Here is a 20,927-nt window from a genome sequence, read left to right as displayed (position 1 = left end):
TTTGATTATCTTCTTTGACCCTGGTGGAAGGTAGCTAGGGATGAGGAGAGAAGCAAGAACCTGCCTAATTCATCAGTCATGAGTGTGTGCAGAGCGATTTTCTCGTAGAGATACTCACACTTGTATCATTAACTTAATTTGAAATGTGTGAGCTGGACGCCGATCCTTCCCCTCCGTATTGGTCCTAATGCAGATACTGATGTCATCATTAGAAATGACTACGTGCCCTGAATGCTTACACTCCACCTTCAGTTTCTGAGGGTCGGACTGCCTCTCCTCTTATGATACATCCCATCCCTTTTCATGATGCAGTTTTTATCTCTGTATGTGGGACTTGTTGTAGTGTCTCTTTCTCCCCATTCACACCTGCTCTTCGGGGACTTCCAGACTCGCTGGGGTCTGAATTTTGTTGGTTCTGGAATTATCTTTTGTTAATATATCCAGAGGTGACTGCTCTGTGAAACAGAGAAAAGAGAATAATGCAGAAAGCTGAGAAAATCAGCATATTAATTTTTAAGAACTGTCAGAAGCAAGCTGACCTCATATTGGTGGTCATTATTGCCCTGATACTTTGTTCCTATCGTTTTCTTATTTAGTCTTGGAGGGTAGTTGATAGATATTGCTACGTACAACACAGTGCTACGTACGACACAGTGACTCAACACTTCTGCACACTACTGCGTGCTCACCACTGAGAAGCGTGGTCGCCACCTGTCACCGTGTGTTATCACAGTATTATTCACGGGGTCTCCCATGCTGTACTTTGTGTTTCCCTGACTTAGAACTGGAAGCTTGTACCTTAAATTCCTTCGCCTATTTTGCTGATCCCCTCCCTAACCTCCGGTAGCCACCAGTTTCTTCCCTGTATTTAAAAGTCTGTTTGTTCATGTATTTCTTAGATTCCACATGCCAGTGAATTCATACGGTGTTTGTCTTTCTTGGACTGACTTCATTTAGCATAACACCCTCCAGTCCATCCATGTCATCACAGATGGCAAGATTTTATTCTTTTTATACCTGAGTAATATTCCTCTTGTCTGTGTGTGTGAGTGAGTGTGTGTGTGTGTGTGTGTGTGTGTGTGTGAGAGAGAGAGAGAGAGAGAGAGAGAGACCAGATCTCCTCTATCCATTCGCATATCTATGGATACCTGGATTGTTTCTATGGTTTCTATAAAATCAGGTGCATGTATCTTTTTAAATTAGTGTTCTTATTTTCTTGGCTAAATATACCCACAATGGAATTACTGGATTCTATGGTATTTCTATTTTTAGTTTTTTGAGGCCCCCCCCACACTATGTTTGCAGCGCCTGCACCAGTTACAGACCCACCAGCACTGTACGAGGATTCCTTTTTCTCCACATCCTCATCAACACTTATTTCTTGTCTTTTTGATACTAGCCATTCTGACAAGTGTAAGGTGATAATCTCATTGTGACTTGGGTTTGCATCTCCCCACTGATAGTAATGTTGAACATTTTTTCATATGTGTATTGGCCATTTGTAGGTCTTCTATGGAAAAATGTCCTCGAGTCATCTGTTTCTTAATGGGATTATTTAGGGGTTTGTGTGTGCGCGCGCGTGTGTGTGTTCCTTCAGTTATAGAAGTTCTTTATATGGTTTGGATATTAAACTTTTATTGGATGTATCCTTTGAAAATCTCTTCTTCCATTCAGTAAGTTACTCTGTTGTTCTGTTGAGTTCTTTCATCTTTTTTTTTTTCTGTGCAAAATCTTATTATTTTGGTGTAGTTCCAGTAGTTTATTCTTCTTTTGTTTCCTTTGCCTCAGGAGACCTATCCATAAATATGTTGCCAATGCCAATGTCCTATTTTTCTTCTATCTATATTTTCTTCTAGAATTTTTGTGGTTCCAGGTCACACATTTAGGTCTTTATTTTATTTTTGTGTTTGGTTTAAGAAAATGGCCCAGTTTCATTCTTCTGCATGTTGCTGTCCAGTTTTCCCAGCACCATTTCTTGAAAACACTGTCTTTCCCTCGTATATTATGACTCTCTTGTCGTGGATTAATTGACCAAGGGAGGGTTTATTTCTGGGCTTTCTCTTCCATTCCGCTGATCTGTGTGTCTGTATTGGTGCGTACCATACGTTTTAATTACTGTAGCTTTGTAGTGTATCCTGAATTCTGGGGTTGTGATCTCTCCAGTTCTGTCCTCCTTTCTCAAGGTTTCTTTGGCTATTTGGGGTCTTTTGTAATTCCATACAAATTTTAGTATTGTTTGTTCTAGCTCTGTGAAAAATGCCATTGGTATTTTGATAGGGATTGCATTAGTCTGTAGTTTGCTGTGGGTAATACGGACGTTTTTACAATATTAATCCTTCCAATCCATGAGCACGGAAATTCTTTCCATTTGCTTGTGTCGTGTTCAGTTTCTTTCATCAATATCTTACGGTTTTCAGAGTAAAGGTCTTTCACGTCCTTGGTTAAATTTATTCCTCGATACTTTATACTATTTGGTGTTAATTGTAAGTGAGATTGTTTTCCTAATTTTTCTTTTTGCTGTGTCATTATGAACATAGAGAAATGCCACAGATTTCGACACATTAATTTTGTATCCTGCAACTTTACTGAATTCCTTTATTCTAATAGCTTCTTTGGTAGTCTTTAGGGTTTTCTATATATAGTATCACGTCATCTGCAAAGAGTGACCATTTTACTTCTTTCTTACCAGTTTGGATGCTTTTTTTTTTCTTGTCTTATAGCTGCAGCGAGGACTTCCAGTACTCTGTTGAGTAAAAGTGGTGAGAGCAGACATCCTTGTCTTGTGTCTGACCTTAGGGGAAAGGCTCTGTTTTTCCCCATCGAGAAGGGTGTTAGCCGTGGGTTTTTCATGGAAGCCTTTATCGTGTTGAAGTATGGTTCTTCTAAATCCACTTTACTGACAGTTTTATCACAAACAAATGTGCTGTATTGGATTCTTTTTCTAGAGCTCTTTAGATGATCATATGATTTTTATCCTTGTTAATGTGTTATGTCACATTGATTTGAGAAAATTGAACCACCCTTGAATCCCAGGATTAAATCCCACTTGATCATGGTGAATGATCTTTTTTTTTTTTTTTTAATATTTATTTGACAGAGAGAAATCACAACTAGGCAGAGAGGCAGGCAGAGAGAGAGGAGGAAGCAGGCTCCCTGCGGAGCAGAGAGCCCGACGTGGGGCTAGATCCCAGGACCCTGGGATCATGACCTGAGCTGAAGGCAGAGGCTTTAACCCACCGAGCCACCCAGGCACCCCGTGAATGATCCTTTTAACATACTGTTGAATTTGGTTTGGTGATATGTGTTGAGGATTTTTGCATCTGTGTTCGTCAGGGATACTGGCCTGTAGTTCTCTTTTTTTTAGTGGTGTCCTTGTCTGGTTTTGGAATTAGGGTAAATCTGGCCTTGTGAAATGGATTTGGAAGTTTTCCTTCCCATTCTATTTTTTGGAATAGTTTGAGAAGAGTAGGTATGAATTCTTCTTTAAATGTTTGGTAGACTTCACCTGTGAAGCCGTTTGCTCCTGGACTTTTGTTGAAGAATTTTTTGATTACAGATTCAGTTTTGTTACTAATAATTGATCTATTCAAATTTTCTATTTCTTCTTGATTCAGTTTTGGCAGATGGTATGTTTCTAGGAATTTATCCATCTTTTCTAGTTTCTCCAATTTGTTACATAACGTTTCATAGTATTGTTTGATAATTCTTTTTCTGTGGTGTTAGTTGTTATATCTTCTTCTTTTGTGATTTTATCGAGTACTTGCTCTTTCTTGAGGAGTCCAGCTAAACGTTTATCAGTGTGTTTATCTTCTCAAAGAACTAACGCTTGGTTTCATTGATACATATTTTGTTCATTTATTTCCACTCAAAACTTTATTATCTCCTTCCTTCTACTAACTTTGGGCTTTATTATTCTCTTTCTAGTTCCTTTGGATAAAGATTGGATTGCTTTTTTGAGACTCCTTGTTTCTTACAATAGGCTTGTACTGCTGTAAGCTTCCTTCCTAGAATGGTTTTTGCTATATCCCAAAGTTGTTTTTTTTTTTTTTAAGTAGGTTCCATGCCCCACATAGGGCTTTAACTCATGACCCTGAGATCTGAGAGTCTTGTGCTCTACCAACCAAGCCAGCCAGGTGTCCCCACAAAGATTTTCGGTCATTGCGTTTCCATTTTTGTTTGTCCTTAGGTGTTGTTTCTTTTCCTCTTTGATTTCTTCATTGACCATCTGTTGTCACTAGCATGTGGCTTAGTGTCTGTTCGTTTTTCCCCTCGTTTTTTTTTTTTCTTATAATTCATTTCTGGTTTCATACTGTGATGATTGGATTCACTACATAGATTTACTTTCTATAAAAATAGACAGAATTTGCTATTTTAACCATGAAATCCTGCAATGGTAGTTACTTGGTTGGTGGTTGTCCTCCTGCCTGCCTACAGGAGAGATTTGTCCTTCTGATTAGAGAACTGAGAGAGGCTCACTGTAAAACACTCTGAGACAGTGAATGTTGACACTTGGCTTTATATCATTCTAGACATTGTTTTTTAATTTATTAGTACTTTCTTCCCCCCAAATTACACTCTACACACTGTGCAACTTGCTACATTTCATTTAATATATTGGTGATGTCTTTCCATGTCAAAAAAGATACTGAGAATCATTTAGAACAATTACATATTTTTCTATTACCGTAATGTATCATAATTTATTCAGCCTATTTTATATTTTAACTTTTTACTTGGAAGTAATTAAAAACCCATAGAAAAGCTGGACAGTTGGGCAATCTCTCTGTGCCCTTTACCATATTCCTGTAGATCCTCTATTGGCATATTTGGCCTTTCATCCTCTCTGTTGTCCCCCAAGGGAAGGAGGTAGAACAGGAAAGGAATGAAGGTCTTTATTTGGTGTCTCAGAATTGCAGTTCAGGGGAGCACAGATTCCAGAGTAACCAGAAAAGTGTCCAATTCATGCAGGGAAAGCAAGGGGATTTTACAAGAAGGAAGAGAGAATTACAGGATTTACATAAAGCAGAGAAGAAAAGAATGCTGCTGTATTGGTGCTGACCAGTGGAACCGCTTGGGATGACCGTCTTAATGATTATCGCTGCTATCGAGCCAAAGTCCTGCTGTATTTATTGACTCTGCTGTCATCTCATCTAGAGGCCAGTTGCTCTGTTGAAATCTCATGAGCCAACGCCTTGTCAAAGAATTGCTGCTTCCCGCCCGGTTCAGTTTGTTAATTGGAATGAAAATGGAGTCTCTCATGGCTGGAGATTTCGTGCAATTCCACACTATTTATACATGCTGATTTCTGTTCCCCTGGACAGTTCTACAGTGAATTCCTGGTGTGGTGCCCATTATCCTTCAACTCATGATCGTGTATTTCCTAAAAACGAGGACACTCCTATGGAGCCACAGCACAATAACCACATCAGGAAACCGACACTGAGTAACACTCTCCCCCAGTCCTCAGGCTTTATTAAAAATCTCTCCAGTTGTCTCAGTAATGAATCTTCTTTCTGGTTCCAGGACTGATCCAGGACCATGTGATGTAGAACAGTTCCTCAGGCCTACCTTGTCTTTAATGACCTTGTTATTTTGGAAAGGGCACAGTCCACTAACAGTCAAATGTGCCCTAGTTTGGTTTCATGTGCTAATTCCTCATGATAGCTCTCCTTGCAGGTTACCTTTTTTTTTTTTTTTAAGATTTGATTTCTTTACTTGAGAGAGAAAGCATGTGGGTGAGCACAAGGGGGTGGGGGAGGGACAGAGGGAGAAGGAGAAGCAGACTCCTACTGAGCAGGGAGCCCGAGGCGGGGCTCAGTCCCAGGACACCGAGATCATGACCTGAGCTGAAAGCAGTTGCTTAACTGACTGAGGCACCCGGCGCCCCTTGCAGGTTATCTTTTGACAGAAACATCACAGATCACAGAAGCGATGCTGTATTCTCATCGCATCGTACCAGAAGGTTCACGAGGTCAAGTGTACTGCTTTGGTGATGCTGAATTTTTCCTTTCTAAGATTTTCATTGGGTGGTTCTTTAATATTCCTTTCCTGAGATTATTTTGGTGGTGGTGCGTGGGGGTTGTTTCAATTATGTTTGTAACTGAAGTATTTTATGACGGCTGCTTTAAAGCATTTGCCAGGTAATTCTAAAATTTCTACCATTTCAGTGTTGGCCTCTACTGGTATCTCCTTTCATTCCTTCTGAGATCCCTGGGTCTTGGATTGATAAGTGATCTTTCATTAAAACCTGGACATTGTAGACATCAGGTTATGAGACTCTGGATCTTACTGAAACCTTTTGTTTCAGCTGACTTCTTCTGACATCTCTTTGGGAAGGAACAGAATGGGGAGGGTCACCCACCTCCTGACTCTCCTGACTGCCAACTCGGGGTAGAAGTCAAGGTTCTCTCACCTCTCTGGCTGGGAGGGGTAGAAGTGCCCAATTATTGCTCTTCACTGTGGCCTCTACAGATACTGGGGGGTGTCTCCTTGTGGTGGTGAACTTCCTGCCCTCCCCGGGGGCTCTTCTGATCCCACCGAGTATAGATGGGGAGAGGCGCCATGTTACTGCAGTTGGGACCGGAGGCCTAGGCTCTCCCCATGGTCTCCACTGACACGGAGAGGTAGGGACGGGGGACAGAGGAAAGTCCTGGTGAGTGTGGGGCCACAGTGTTTTCTGTGATGTTCGGCTGGAGTAGAGAAACTATTGCCTAAAAGTTTTCTGTCTTGCTAGGCTGCCGTTTCCTGGTCTTACGGTTAGAGAAAGCAGGCTTTTGTTGTGGCTTTTATTTGTGTGTGTGTGTTTGGTTTATGCCCATTAGAGTTTCTGGGTTGGCATGCTTTCCTAGTATCCAGTTTGGGATCTCCGAGGCAAAGAGAAAGCCCAGAGAATTGACCAGTGTCGTCTTCTGGTCCTGAGCTCCCAGACACCTCCACCTCTCACGGGCTTCTTAAGCTCATTTTGTGTGCAATGCCCAGGGGTCCTCTTGCTTAGCAAGAGGAATAAGTACATCCGTTCCCTCTTCCTGGGAGCACAAGTCGGAGTGATGTTAATTTCTATCACCTGGTTGAGATGACGTCTTCACATTTTTACAATGGAAAGTGAATAGTATTTTCTGCTTTTTAATTAGCAAGTAAATATTTTGTGGCGAGAGATCTTAATGTAAATATCCTGTTTCTCATCGAGTTTTAGCCACTGGTTGTAGCATCTATTTCTAATTCTTGCCTGAAATAATTATTATGATGGTTGCCAAATTGTTTATCTGATTCCATCACTCTTTCTACATTTGTTGGCTTTCTACTGTTAAAGTAGAGCCATTCCTTCTTCCCCGTTCATATATATACTTATCCATGCACATTCCTGGCTTTTTATTTAATCGTTTATGTTACATTATCATTCATCGTGACTCTGACATCGTCCCAGATTCTGCTTCAAGTTGGCTTTTGCGTCTGTTTATCCGCCTATTTATTTAAAACCATGAGTTGACGCAAGAATATTTCCAGCTAGGGTCTCCGCTGCGGGAATCGTTCTAGCCTTCTCTGTGCCCGCGTCTGTGTCCCGGTTCTCCAACACTGAGAAGCCTGGCCATCATTCTCAATATATCCTTTGTGCTCAGTCTCCTCGTTTGTGACGAGTGTCCCCAACCGCATTTGGCAAAACCTTCAGTTCTGACACTTCTACCCAAGTCCTTCTGGCCCAGAAACCAAGGGAAAAAAACTGAAACAGAGAAGACCTCTACGACAGAGGAAGGCTTAGTAGTCTCTGTTGCTCATGTATTTCATGAAAAAGAATTTTTTAATTTATTAGCACAAGCAGGAGGAGGAGCAGAGGGAGAGGGAGAAGCAGACTTACATTTTTTTCATTTTTGCTCATTTGGTAGGTGGAAAATGGTGTTTTTGTTACAGGCTTTATTGGCATTTTAGTTAACGAGGTTAAATAGACTTTCAAGTGTTTATCAACTATTTCTATTACATCTTCTGTGAATCACTTACGTGTTTTGCTCATTTCTGCACATTTTGCTCATTTCTCTACATTCGATGCGTAAGGATGATTTCTTAAACTTACCCGCCCCATCGTGTGTCAAATGATTCAGTTATTTTTCTCTTCAGTTTGCTTCCGGTGCTCTTCAGCGTGCAGAATGCTCCAGTTTTTCTGTCGTTGAGTGCATAGTTCTATTCTTTTATGGCTTCTGTCTGTATGGTTTGCTTAGAAAAATCATTCCCACTCGAGATTATGCCGTTATTCCTTTCAGTTTTGTCCTGCTCATTCTGTGGCTTCCTATTTTGCCTTTAACTCTTTGATTCATGTTGTATATATTTTGGCATAAAGCCCGTGAGCGGTCTGGGACCCTCTCCTTGGTCGTGTTAATTGCAAGTCCGTGTCACGTCGGCCACGCTGGGTCCTCGCCAGGAACGGAACCCCCACCGCCCGGGGCTGTGCCGACACCACCGGCTGGGGACTCCATCTTCATTCATCCCACTGTACGTGGTGTGGGCTTGAGTCCGTTTTCTTGCTCTTTATTCTGTTCCTTGATCCCTTTCGATTCCAATATCCTATTGCTCTTATTTCTGCAGCTTAGAGATACATTTTTCTATCTAAGGGAGGCATCCTCCCCCAGGACTCAATCCCCGTCCCCAGCAGCTTCCTGTTTTGCTGACACATTGACTTTTCAAAGTTTACTTCAGATTATTTTTCAGTGTTAAATAGTAGCATCTTCTTCACCTAGAAATGCAGATTCAACAAGTTTTGATCATATAAAGCAACCAGGACCAAAGCAAGGTAAATAGTCAATAAAGTTAATTATTAGTTTTAAGTGACCAAAGTGCAACTTGCAAGCTATCTTTTAGAGAAAAAGGAGACTCCATTGGCTTACGTAATTGATAGTGCTTGGAGCAGAGCTGCACGCAGAGGTGGTGATGGTCTCTCTCCACGTGGGGGTCACAGGCCTTCAGCGTTCAGCCCAAGGGAAGGCACTTGATCAGACGTGCATCTTTGAGCACACTGTGGCGGCCATGGGGATTCTTCAGTCCTTAGGAAAAAATTACAAAGTTTAAGGTGGGGCACCGGTGGCCTCGGTTGGGCGTCTGGCTTCAGGTCAGGATCGCAGGATCCTAGGATCAAGCCCGATCATTGGCTCCCTACTCAGGGTGGGGGGGGCTTCTTCCCTCCCTTGCCCTCTGCCCCTCCCACGCCCCCTGCCCCTCCCACCTGCTCACGCGCTCTGGCTCTCTGGCTCTCTTGCACTCTTTCTCAAATAAATAAAATCTTAAAGTTTAGGGGGCACCTGGCTGGCTCAGTTGGAAGACCACGCAATTCTTAATCTCAGGGTTGTGAGTTTGAGCCCCAGGTTGGGGGCGGATAGAGATCACTTAAATAAATGCTTAAAAAAAAAAAATGTTGAGGCTGCACATTTTCACTTTGGCAATCCGAGTTCCTCTGCAGATCCTGGAAACCCCTCGGCTAGTTGATTCTGGGTGTTTTGGGCCTCTGAGTTCTGGAAGAGCAGGCTCGGAGCTGAGGGACCAGGAAGGGCTCCCAGAGCCACGCTCAGAGCTGGCCCGCAGGGTTCCCCGGTCGCAGCCACGGGCACCTGCTGCCTGTGAGCTGAGGAAGGAGAAAGGGAGGGGGGCTGCGCGTGGAGTCTGGGGACTGTGGCCACAGCTGCGCCGCCTGAAGAGGGTCAGAGTGGAATGAGTGAGCCAGTCAACCAACGAGAACATGGAAATATAATGACTTTTCTTTTCTTTCTTTCTTTTCTTAAGATTTTATATATTTGAGAGAGAGTGAGAGAGAGAAAGACACAGGGCCGGGGGTAGGAGGGAGGGACAAGTAGGGGGAACAGCAGAGGGAGAGGGAGAAGCAGACTCCCTGCTGAGCAGGGAGCCCCATGTGGGACTGGATCCCAGGATCCTGGGATCATGACTTGAGCCAAAGGCAGACACTTAACTGACTGAGCCACCCAGGCACCCTGAAGTATAATGTTCTTTTACCATCTACTTTTACCATAATTTTAAAAGATAAAGGAGTTTTTAAACCCCCCTAAAAGCCCCAAAGACATCATCTGACTGTAAAGTACAGGTAATAACTATAAACTTGTATGTAAATAGATCAGTTTATATGTATATAGTTGACCCTTGAACCAACACTGGGATTAGGGGCGCTGATCCCCAGGCAGTCAGAAACCCAAATGTAACTTCTGACTCCCCCCAGACTGAACTACTAATGGCCTACCGTGGACCGGAAGCCTTACTGATGAGTTTACACTTACTTTGGAGGTTATATGAATTATATCCTATATCCTTCTAATAAAGCAGCTAAAGAAAATGCATGAAAGAAAACACATTTCTAGTACTCCACTATATTTAGTGAAAAAATCTGCATCTGCGTGGACTCATGTGGTTCAAATCTGTGTTCAGGGGTCAGCGGTGTAACTGTATGTGTGTGTACATTGTGTGTGTGTGTGTGTGTTCTATGCCTATGTCTGTATTTCTCTCATTGTACTGATTTTTCACTGGATCGCTGAAAATCTCACCACAACCCAGTCAGTGAACTAGCCTTGGGGAAATTCTGCTCTGCTCGTGGCCAGAGAAAGGATCTGAAATCAGATGAGTGGTTTTTGGTCCTTTTTGGTCATCCTGTGTTTGCTTGGACAGAACCTGAGGTTCTCTGTTGTAGGGCGGCGTCTTGGATCATGCCCAAGTTTTTATTACGCGCTTACTTACTCCTCTCTTCTCTCCCCTCCCCAGGCTGTTGCCTCTTGCCCCTAATCTCTGTTTTCCTCTTCCCAGCTGCTGCTTGAGCACCAGGATGCATACCAGGCTGGAGCCGTGTTTCCTGATGCCTTCTACCCCAGCATCTGCGAGAGAGGTGAGCTCGAGTATCGCAGACCCCGTGATGCGGCTTCCACGTGGTTAACAGGAGCAGCTAGGAACGTGTTTCCATTATCCTTGGTCGAGGACTTGGTTCACATAACTGCGTTTTTCACTTAACCAAACCTTACCTACTTAAGCCTAGAAATTCTGAAAATTTTCACGATCCTGTGTGTCCTTAATTTACTGCTTTGTGGCAGAAAAGAAAAGATTTTGAAAGCGGTGGAAGGGTCTGGGTTCTCGTTCCTATGGTGCTGTTAGCCTGTGACCTTCAGAAAGTGTTTCCAGACCTGGGACATAATCATACTAATGCCTCCCTTGCCTCTACCGGATTTTGTGGGTGTTAACGCGTGTTATTGTGTTGAGCGGTGTGCAGATCTAAGGCAGTGGTATCAGTGACCTGGGCTGGGGGCGGGGGTTGTCAGGACCCCGTGGGCATGGAAGGTGCACTCTGACAGAGAATCGGGGGGGTGTACTGTAGGAGCTGTGGGCCGGATGTAAGAAATCTGCAGGAACAGTGCAGGGAGGGAGCCGTTGCTGGAAGGCCCCTGTGGGGGCCAGTCCTTCAGCCAGGGACTGAAGCCAGCCCCCAGGACCCTAAGTCAGGGATCTGGGGAAATGAATACCCCCTACCTCCCTTCCTTTTCTCTGATCTCATCTCCATTCTCTGCGTTGGCCAGACCCAACCCACCCAAAGCTGGGGGGCAAAGAGGCCAGTTGGGCTGGTCCCTTCAGGGGCACCGTGCAGGGCAGAGCAGGTTGGACAGAGGGTCGGAGGGACAAAAGAAAGACATCCAGTATGTTGGTCGTCGCGGAAACCGTATTTGGAATCTCAGGGTCATGGCCATTATCCCAGTGTTTTGTTTTTTAAGATGTTATTTATTTGTGAGAGAATGAGAGAGAGCGCACACAAGCAAGGGGAGAGCAGAGCCAGAGGGAGAAGCAGGCTTCCTGGGCAGGCTTTCTTTGGCTTCAGTTCACTAGGATTACAGAGGGGAACAAAAACTTTGCTTAATCTGGCAATTTGGTGAAGGGGACGTTTGTCCAAAGAGCTGCTGTTACCCTTAATTTGGGATTTTTACTGAATTCTGTAAAATAGGAATTGTAAGTTTTATCTTGAGGAAAACTTAGAGCAGATCAAATTTCTTAGTTGCAATGTCTTTGAAAATCATTTCAAGAAAAGCTGATGGTTTAAAACTGGTTAGAATATTTTACTTTAGGGGCACCTGGGTGGCTCAGTGGGTTAAGCCTCTGCCTTTGGCTCAGGTCATGATCTCAGGGTCCTGGGATCGAGTCCCGCATTGGGCGCTCTGCTCGGCGGGGAGCCTGCTTCCCCCCATCCCCTCTCTTTGCCTGTTGCTGTGCCTACTTGTGATCTCTCTCCCTCTGTTAAAAAAATAAATAAAATCTTTAAAAAAAAAAAAAAAGAATGTTTTAACTTTAGTGAGAGCAAAACTATTTCAACAGAAACACCCAAAACTCGTGTTTTGGTGTCCGTTGCCCCTTGCGACATTTGACAGCCCCTCCCACCCCCTGCACCCCACCTGCACTGCCCCCCGCCAACTCGAGCACCCTCCACCCCCTACCCTGCACAGCCCTTTGCTCCTTCCCTTTAGCACAGAAACGGAAAACCCTTCCAGCCCCCAGCAGCCCCCGTGATTCCAGATGCTTTGCGCCGGTCCCAGCTTTCTCTGTCCCTCCCAGCTGGCCCTTCTGTTCTAGAGGCTTCCTCTGAACCTCGACGGAAGAACACAGGAGGCTGGAAGGGAAGGAGGAGATGTCTCCAGCTTTTCTGCACAGACTCCCGACACCTGCTCTTGTCTCTCCAGGGAAGTTCCACGATGTGTCCGAGAGCACGCACTGGACCCCCTTCCTGAACGCCAGCGTCCATTATATCCGAGAGAACTACCCGCTTCCCTGGGAGAAGGTAGGCATGGCCGGCTCTCTAGTGCTGGGAAGAGATCCGCTCCAGACCCTCACCACCCCGTCCGCACCCCATCCCCACGCCAGGCTCCGGGAGAGCCGCTCACCCTTGTTGAGGGTGAGCCCAGGATGCGGTTGGTTAAGACCTGAGCAAACTGCTCGGAGAAGCGCCGGAGGCCACCTGGCTGTTTCTGCCCCAAGAGTAACTCTTCTGAAAGCACTTCCGAGGCACCCCGAAGCTTCTCCCCAAGTCCTTGGTAGGTTTTGTCACTAGAAACCGCAGTGTACCAACTCTGTATTGCTGTGAAGGCTCAGGGATGGCAATCCTCTCTATTAAAACCCCAGCGCCCGCCCCTCTAATGTGCTCGTTTGGCAGGACACGGAGAAGCTGGTGGCTTTCCTGTTCGGCGTCACCTCTCACATGGCGGCTGACGTGAGCTGGCACAGCCTGGGCGTCGAGCAGGGATTCCTTCGCACCATGGGCGCCGTGAGTAGGCGTCGCGGCGGGTGGCTCGAGGGGAGTGTCCCGTGCTGCCCGGGATGAAGCCGGGGAGGGAGAACTCGAGGTCACTCAGGGTCATGTGGACCCAAGCGAGACTTCCTGCCCCAGCAGCCCTCTGCTTCCAGCTCCTCCTCCCCATTCCCCTTCTTCCCGAGCTCCCTGCACATTCGTCCCGCGGGCAGGACCCTAACGCGCACTGAAATCGGCAATAAACGTGCTGTCCTGTCGTCGCAAACCGTATTTGCGAAAATTCACGCTCCGTGCAAGTTGCACGTCTTAATAAGGACACAAAGAGCCGCCACTTGGTTCTCCTTGGGAGGAACCGCTCCACGTGTTTGTTCTTTAAAAATTTTCCTTTCTAACATGCAAAAAACGTGTTTTTATTTGCATGTGGTTGACACAGCGTCACGTGAGCTCCAGGTGGGTGACGTGGCGATCCGCCAGCTGTGTGCAGCCGTGTTCGCCCACCTGTCACCGCCCAGCCCCCACACTGCCATTCCCCGTCTTCCCTGGGCTGTGCCTTCATTCCCGTGACTTCGTCACTCCATAACCTCCCCCTCCCCTGCGTCCATTTCGCCCATCTCCCCATGCTGGGTTTTTTTTTTTTTTTTTTTTTTTCATTTACCATATGAAAATGCCAGGGCCCCGAACCGAAATGGCGCTCTCGTTTCTGGAAGTTCCCCCCGGTCCCCAGCTGCCCTTAGTCCCATTCTGTGCAGAGCTTACCCTTGGACTCGGTAGGGACAGTGTCTGCGTCCCCAGCGGTGCAAGAGCTTCGTCTCCAGACGCTAATTTGTGGCTCAGCTGCCACTGTAAGTTTGTAACCAAAAAATGAAATTACCATTTTTTTTAAAAACCAAGTCCATCTGTGATGGACCCTTTGCACTGACCGGGTTAGGCATTCACCTCCTCGCCCCCGGCGTGGCTGCGGGGTGGGCTTTGGGCTACAGTCGGGGATACACGGACACGCGTCAGATGATGCTCTCTTTCTTAGGTTGACTTTCACGGCTCCTATTCCGAGGCGCATTCGGCGGGCGATTTCGGTACTGTCCACATTTGCCAAAGCTGCTTTTGCAATGGTTCTGTCTCCCTTGTCCTAGAGTCACTACTGTACCTTAAATCTGTACTTTTCTTCCCCGTGTTGAAAAACCTCTCTCCTTAACGGAGACCATCTCATGCTGCATTAGGACTGGCTGTGTGGCTCTCTTGAGCAAAAGTGTCCTGTTCATATTCTATGAGGTGGGTATTTCGTCACTTTGGGAAATGGCCAATAACCACGCAGGTGTCTAGACGACGAGAGAGAGATGCTTCCGGGAGTGTCTGCTGGCAGAGACGTGCGCAGACCATGGGGGGCTCCCCGCAGTATCTCTCTCTCTCCTGTGTGTGTCCACTTCAACTTATACTAAGAAACCAAGTATTTAAAGTAAAATACAGATTTTTAATCACAGCTTGCCAGTCCGTATACTAGGTAGCTTTCTATTCTAATACTTCATTTAGAGTACGGCATATCTCATTTGCCATAGAGATGTATTTCCGAAAAGTTGTGTATTTCTTTATAAAAAAAAAAGTCACATTTCATCATTGGCTTATGTCATAATTTAGAAAAGCTTTACCCTTATATTAGCTTAAAATTCATTACCTAAGGTCACCCTTACTTTAACTTAGTACCTCTGTCTTTTTCCTGCTGTGAATTACCTTGAAATGACCAAAGTAGATGGTGAATGGGATTTTAGAAGAACTTTGATGGTTCATCTTTCCTTCAAGTGAAAAACTTTGGTTATCTGGGTGTTTCTTAATTCATAAGTCTTACTGGTTAAGATGTGAATGATCACTTTTTCTTTGAGATCTGCTTGTACCTAAAACAGTGAGCAGAACATGTGGGCAAGGTAGCGAACTTGTCACCTGACTGTGCAGATCTGTGGAAAGAAGATGAAGCCGAGCATCGTTACTGACTCACCAAGTGTAAATATTTTTCTTGTGCTTTTAGGAGGAGATGTGTTGAGCCAGTTCGAGTTCAATTTTAATTACCTCGCACGGCGCTGGTAAGAACAATTACACTTACACGAGTGTTCCCTAAATGGTGCTTCGAAGCTGGACCCTTCTTATCCCCATAGAAAATGTAGCCTACGATGCAATTAGGCATCAAAAATTTGTAAATTTTGAAAAGCAAAACTGCAGATGAGAACAGTTTAAGATGCTTTGAACTTGTGACTGACACCATATCAAATGCATATTTATAAAAAATCAGCTCATGTGCACCCATGTAGCGAACACTTGGCTCACAGCCAAGTCTTCTGGGTGTCTTCTAAGCACCTGCTGTTCTCTCCCACCGAGAACGTTCTCTCCCGTTCTTCTAAACCGCTCCCGTGGGATTCCTGTTAATTGTTTTGGTGCTTTCCTTTAGAGCTGAAGACATATGGATGTGTGCATATACAAAATAGGACGTGGTTTTAATCTTCAGACAAATAGAATCGCAGATTACATTTCTGGTTCCGAGGTCTGGTCACCTGCGCCTGTTGGGCCATGCTGGATTTTCCCTGCTGTGTGGCCGTCAGTTACCGGGATGGACCACACGGTGCTTCAGTCCCGCGGGGATGGATGTGTTAGTGAAGAGCGTGTTTGCTCTACGGGCGGTGTTGCTGTGAACATATCATACGTTTGTACACTGCAGGGGAGTCTCTCGTCCTCCTGGGGCGGACGTGAATTCGGCATCAGTGAGCCGAGGCTTTCAGAATGGCCTTCCCAGCTGACCCTGTCCTCGGGCGTATGTAGTAGATCGACTTCCCCTGCGTTCTCCGGGACTTGGTCTTGTTCAACTTAAAAAATAGTCTGTTTGGTGTGTACTGGTATCTTACTGAAGTTTTCATTTGCATTTCCCATTGATTAATGAGGCTGAAAGTTCCTTCATATTCTATGGATCATCTGTGTTTGATATTCAGTGAACATCTTGTTTAGCTTTTAGCCTAGTTTTCTGGTGGTTGGTTTGGCCTTTTTACTTACTGGTGAGTGGTCCTTGTGTAATAGGACTTCTAATCTTTGGTTGGTTTATCATTTATTTGTTACAAATATCTTTTTACACTTTGGGACATGTTTTTTTACTTACGATGTATCTTAATAAACAGAACTTAATTTTAATGTGGTTGACTATACCTTTTCCTTTGTAATTTGTACTTTTGATATTTGATGTAAGAAACCCTTCCCTACCTTGAGGGCATGAGGTCATTCTCCTCCTTGGCCTTCAAAAGCTTTTAAGGTTTTATTTATTTTTTTAACTTTGTCTTTCATTTACTTGGAGTTAATTTTTTGTATGTTCTGAGATAGAATCTGATTTTATTTCTTTTTGTAGATGTAACTTAGAGTCTCCCCTTTCCTCACTGGTCTAATGCTCTCTCTCAGAAAATTTCAAGTGTGTTTGGGTCTGTTTGTGGGCTTTCTATTCTGTTCTGTTGATCTACTTGTCCATGAGCAATACTGGTTTTTTTTTTTTTAAATTACAGTGGCTTTATAATATATCTTGACATCTGGTAGGGGGTCTCTCAGCCTATCCTTTTTCTTCAGACATACCTTGCCAATTCTTTTGCCTTGGCTCTTTCAAATAAAGTGAGAAGAGGAAGTTGCCATGTCCCAAGAAAGATCTTGTTCGTGTTTTGATTAGAATTGTAGTGAATCTAGAGATCCGTTGGAAGAGCATTAACAACTTCGAAATACTGAGTTTTCTCAATATGCTGTATATTTTATTTAATTCTCCTCTAGTGACTTTAACTAAAGTTGTCTAAGTTTTTCCCTTCAAGGTTTTAACATGTTTTGTTCAGTTTTGTTGCAGAGACTTTTTATTTGCTACCATAAATGGTAACTTTCAGTACCAGTTTTATTTTCTAGTTGATTGTTGCTGTGTAGAATGCAAGTGACTTTCTCATTTTGATTTTTGTTTCTAGCAACATTTCTAAACTCCCTCATTCATTCTGATGTTTCCAGAGATGTTTTTGAATTTACTGTATACTCACAGTGCATCATCTACAAATTGCGACCGTTTTGCTTTTCCTTTCTCAGTCTTTAGCCTGTGTGATTCAGCAGAAAGAAGAAAGTTATAAAGTTTTCAGTACAATAGAAGTGTCAATACTGAGCATACTTACCTTGTTTGTGACCCTAAAGAGAATGCTTTCAAAATTTCATCAGACACAATGTTTGCCCTGGATTTTTGTGAATATCCTTAATCAGCTTAAGGTAGTTTCCCTCTATTTCAGTTTGCTAGTAGTTATTATGAATCAACTTCGTACGTGTTGAATTCTTACTCTGCATCTGTTGAAATAGTTCCCTCTTTTTTAATCTGTTAATACAACAGTTGTACTAATCTACTAGCCAATATTTAATCAAGTTGAATTCCTGGCACAAAACCAACTTTGCAATAGTATATTTCCTTTTTAATATTTGTTATATCTATCGCTGCCTAGGATTTTGTATTTTTATTTATGGGTGAGTTCGTGCTATCATTTTCCTTTCTTCTCTCCTTGTTTGGTTTTGGTGTCAAGGTTATGCTGGCTTCATGATATCAGGAGGAAAGTTCTTTCCTTTTCTGTTCCTTGGAAGTCTCTGTAAGATCAACACTTTGATTGCTTCAATGTTTGGTAGAATTTGTAAAGCAGTCTAGGCCTGGTGATCTCTCTACAGGGACTTCTTAAAAACTTCAGTCATGGTTATAGGACTACACAGTTTTTCAGTTTCTTCTTAAGGTGTTCTGTTTTTCTAGGGTTTTTCCATTTCATCTAAGTGTTTAAAGATTGTGACTTGAAGTTGTTCTTAATATTTTACTGTCTATTTCTCTTATTTGTACTCATGTTCCCTTGTTATCCATAATGATCTTGATCCTGACATTTCTTCCATTTTTCAACAATTAGTCTCATCTAATATAGTTCAGTTTCATTATTGTAAAGAATGGGTTTGGTTTTATTGATCCTCTCTATTATGTGTTCATTTTCTCTTTCATTACTTTTTACTCATATATTTATTTCCTTTAGATTCTTATGAAATTTGTGGAGTCTTTTTTTTTTTTTTTAAGTTTTTAAATTTAATTCCACTGTCGTTAACACGCAGTGTCACGTTAGTTTCGGGTGTACAATACAGTGATTCAGCAATTCTCTGTTGCTCAGTGCTCATCAAAAGTGTGTTCTTAATGCCCTCCACCTGTTTCACCCATCCCCACCCATCTCCCCTCAGTTTGTCCTGTATAGTGAGGAGTCTCTTTCTTGGTTTGTCTCTCTCTTTCTCTTTCCCCCCCTTTGTTCATTTTTTTTCTTAAGTTCCATATATGAGTGAGATCATACGGCGGCTTTTGTCTCTATTTCACTTAGCATTATACTAACTTCATCCATGTTACAAATAGCAAGATTTCATTTTTTATGGCCAAGTAATATTCCATTGTCTATATATACCACTTTTTCCACTCATCAGTCAATGGACATTGGGATGCTTCCGTAACTTGGCAATTGTAAATAATGTTGCTATAAACACGGGGTGCATGTATCCCTTTGAATTAGTGTTTTTGTGTTTTGGAGGGTAAATACCAAGTAGTGCAATTGCTCAGTCATAAGGCAGTTCTAGTTTTAACCTTTGAGACACCTCCATCCTGTTTCCCACAGTAGTTCCTTTTTCTCCACATCCTCCCCAGTACTTGTTGTTTGTGGGTTGGTTGGTTGGTTTGTTTTCTCATTCTGAGAGGTGTGAGGTGACTGCTCACTGTAGTGTTGATTTGCATTTCCCTGATGACGACTGATGCTGAACATCTCTTCATGTGTCTCTTGGCCATTTGTATGTCTTCTCTGGACACATGTCCGTGTTCTCTGCCCATTTTTAATTGGATTATTCGGGGTTTTTTGTATTGACTTATATTCTTTATATATTTTGGATACTAGCCCTTTATCATATATGTCATTTGCAAGTATCTTCTCCCATTCCATATGATAATTTTTAGCTTTTCTGATTGATTCCTTCACTGTGCAGAGCTTTTCATTTTTTTTAATATTTTATTTATTTATTTGACAGAGATCACAAGCAAGCAGAGAGGCAGGCAGAGAGAGGAGGATGTGGGGCTCGATCCCAGGACCCTGAGATCATGACCTGACCGAAGGCAGAGGCTTTAACCCACTGAGCCACCCAGGCGCCCCAGAGCTTTTCATTTTGATAAAGTCCTAATAGTTTGTTTTTGCTTCTATGTCCCTTGTCTCAAGAAACATACCTAGAAAAATGTTGCTAAGGCTGACATCAGAGAAATTACTGCCTTTTACTCCCTTCTAGGATTTTTATAGTTTCAGATCTCACATTTAGGTTTTTAATCCATTTTTAATTTATTTTTGTGTGTGGTGTAAGAAAGTTTCATTTTTTTGCATGTAGCTGTCTGAACATCCCAGCACCATTTGTTGAAGAGACTGCCTTTTTCCCATTGGACATTCTTTCCTACTTTGTAGAAGGTTAATGAACATATAATTGTGGGTTCATTTCTGGGTTTTCTATTCTGTTGCATTGATGAATGTGTCTGTTTTGTGCCAAGATCATACTGTTTTGAACTTGAAATCTGGAATTGTGAAGCCTCCAGCTTTGCTTTCTTTTTTTCAAGATTGCTTTGGCTGTTTGGGGTCTTTTGTACTAGCTCTTGAACAATGCCGTTGGTATTTTCATAGGGATTGCCTTTTTTTTTTTTTTTTTTTTTTTTTTAAGTAGGCTCCATGCCCAGTGTGGAACCCAACAAGAGGTTTGAACTCATGACCCTGAGATCAAGACCTGAGCTGAGATCAAGACCTGGTCACTTAAAGACCTGAGCAGCCCAGGCGACTTGATTAGGATTGCATTAAATGTGAAGATGGCCTTGAGTAGTATCTACATGTCAACAATATTCTTCCAATCCATGAACCTGGAATGTCTTTTTTTTTTTTTAAGATTTTTAAAAAAATTTTATTTATTTGTCAGAGAGAGAGAGCACAAGCAGGCAGAGGCAAAGTGAGAATCAGGCGCCCTGTTGGACAAGGAGCTGAAGGCAGAATCTTAACCGACTGAGCCACCCAAGCCTCCCTGGAATGTTCATTTCTTTGTATCATCTTCAGGTTTTTTTTAAATCAGTGTTTTACAGTTTTCAGAGTACAGGTTTTTAACCTCTTTAAGTTTATTTCTAGATATTCTACTGGTTTTGGTGCAGTTCTAAATGGGATTGTTTTCTTAATTTCTCTTTCTGCTACTTCATTATTCATATATGAAAATTGAACAGAATTTTATACATTGACATTTGTGTCCTATGATCTTAGTGAATCCATTTACCAACTCTGACAAAGTATTGTGTCATCTGCAAATAGTAAAAATGTACTTCTTCCTTATCAATTTGGGTGCCTTTTATTTCCTTTTTTTTTTTTTTTTTAAAGATTTTATTTGTCAGAGAGAGCACAAGCAGAGGGAATGTCAGGCAGGTGGGGAAGCAGAATCCCTGTGATGTGAGGGGCCAGATCGTGGACTCGATCAGGACCCTGGGATCGTGACCTGAGCCCATGGTGAATGGTTAACTGACTGAACCACCCAGGTGCCAGGCCTTTTGTTTCTTTTTGTTGTCCGATTGCTATAGCTAGGACTTCAAGTACTTTGTTAAATAACA

The 20,927-nt window shown here is 43.1% G+C and overlaps 1 protein-coding gene across 3 annotated transcripts in view; it reads left to right on the top strand.

The window, feature by feature from the left end:
• Positions 1-20,927, top strand: part of GPLD1 (glycosylphosphatidylinositol specific phospholipase D1) — a 52,223-nt gene that overhangs the window by 5,108 nt on the left and 26,188 nt on the right. For all 3 annotated transcript variants that reach the window (XM_046004890.1, XM_046004891.1, XM_046004892.1), the window contains 5 exons: positions 10,789-10,867; positions 12,699-12,796; positions 13,169-13,279; positions 14,289-14,337; positions 15,282-15,336. In XM_046004890.1, coding sequence (XP_045860846.1) covers positions 10,789-10,867; positions 12,699-12,796; positions 13,169-13,279; positions 14,289-14,337; positions 15,282-15,336 — 392 coding nt within the window. The remainder of the gene's footprint in view (positions 1-10,788; positions 10,868-12,698; positions 12,797-13,168; positions 13,280-14,288; positions 14,338-15,281; positions 15,337-20,927) is intronic.

The sequence above is a fragment of the Meles meles genome, chromosome 5 (assembly GCF_922984935.1).
Source record: "Meles meles chromosome 5, mMelMel3.1 paternal haplotype, whole genome shotgun sequence".
Lineage (NCBI taxonomy): Eukaryota > Metazoa > Chordata > Mammalia > Carnivora > Mustelidae > Meles > Meles meles.
This window is presented reverse-complemented; position numbering and strand designations above follow the sequence as displayed.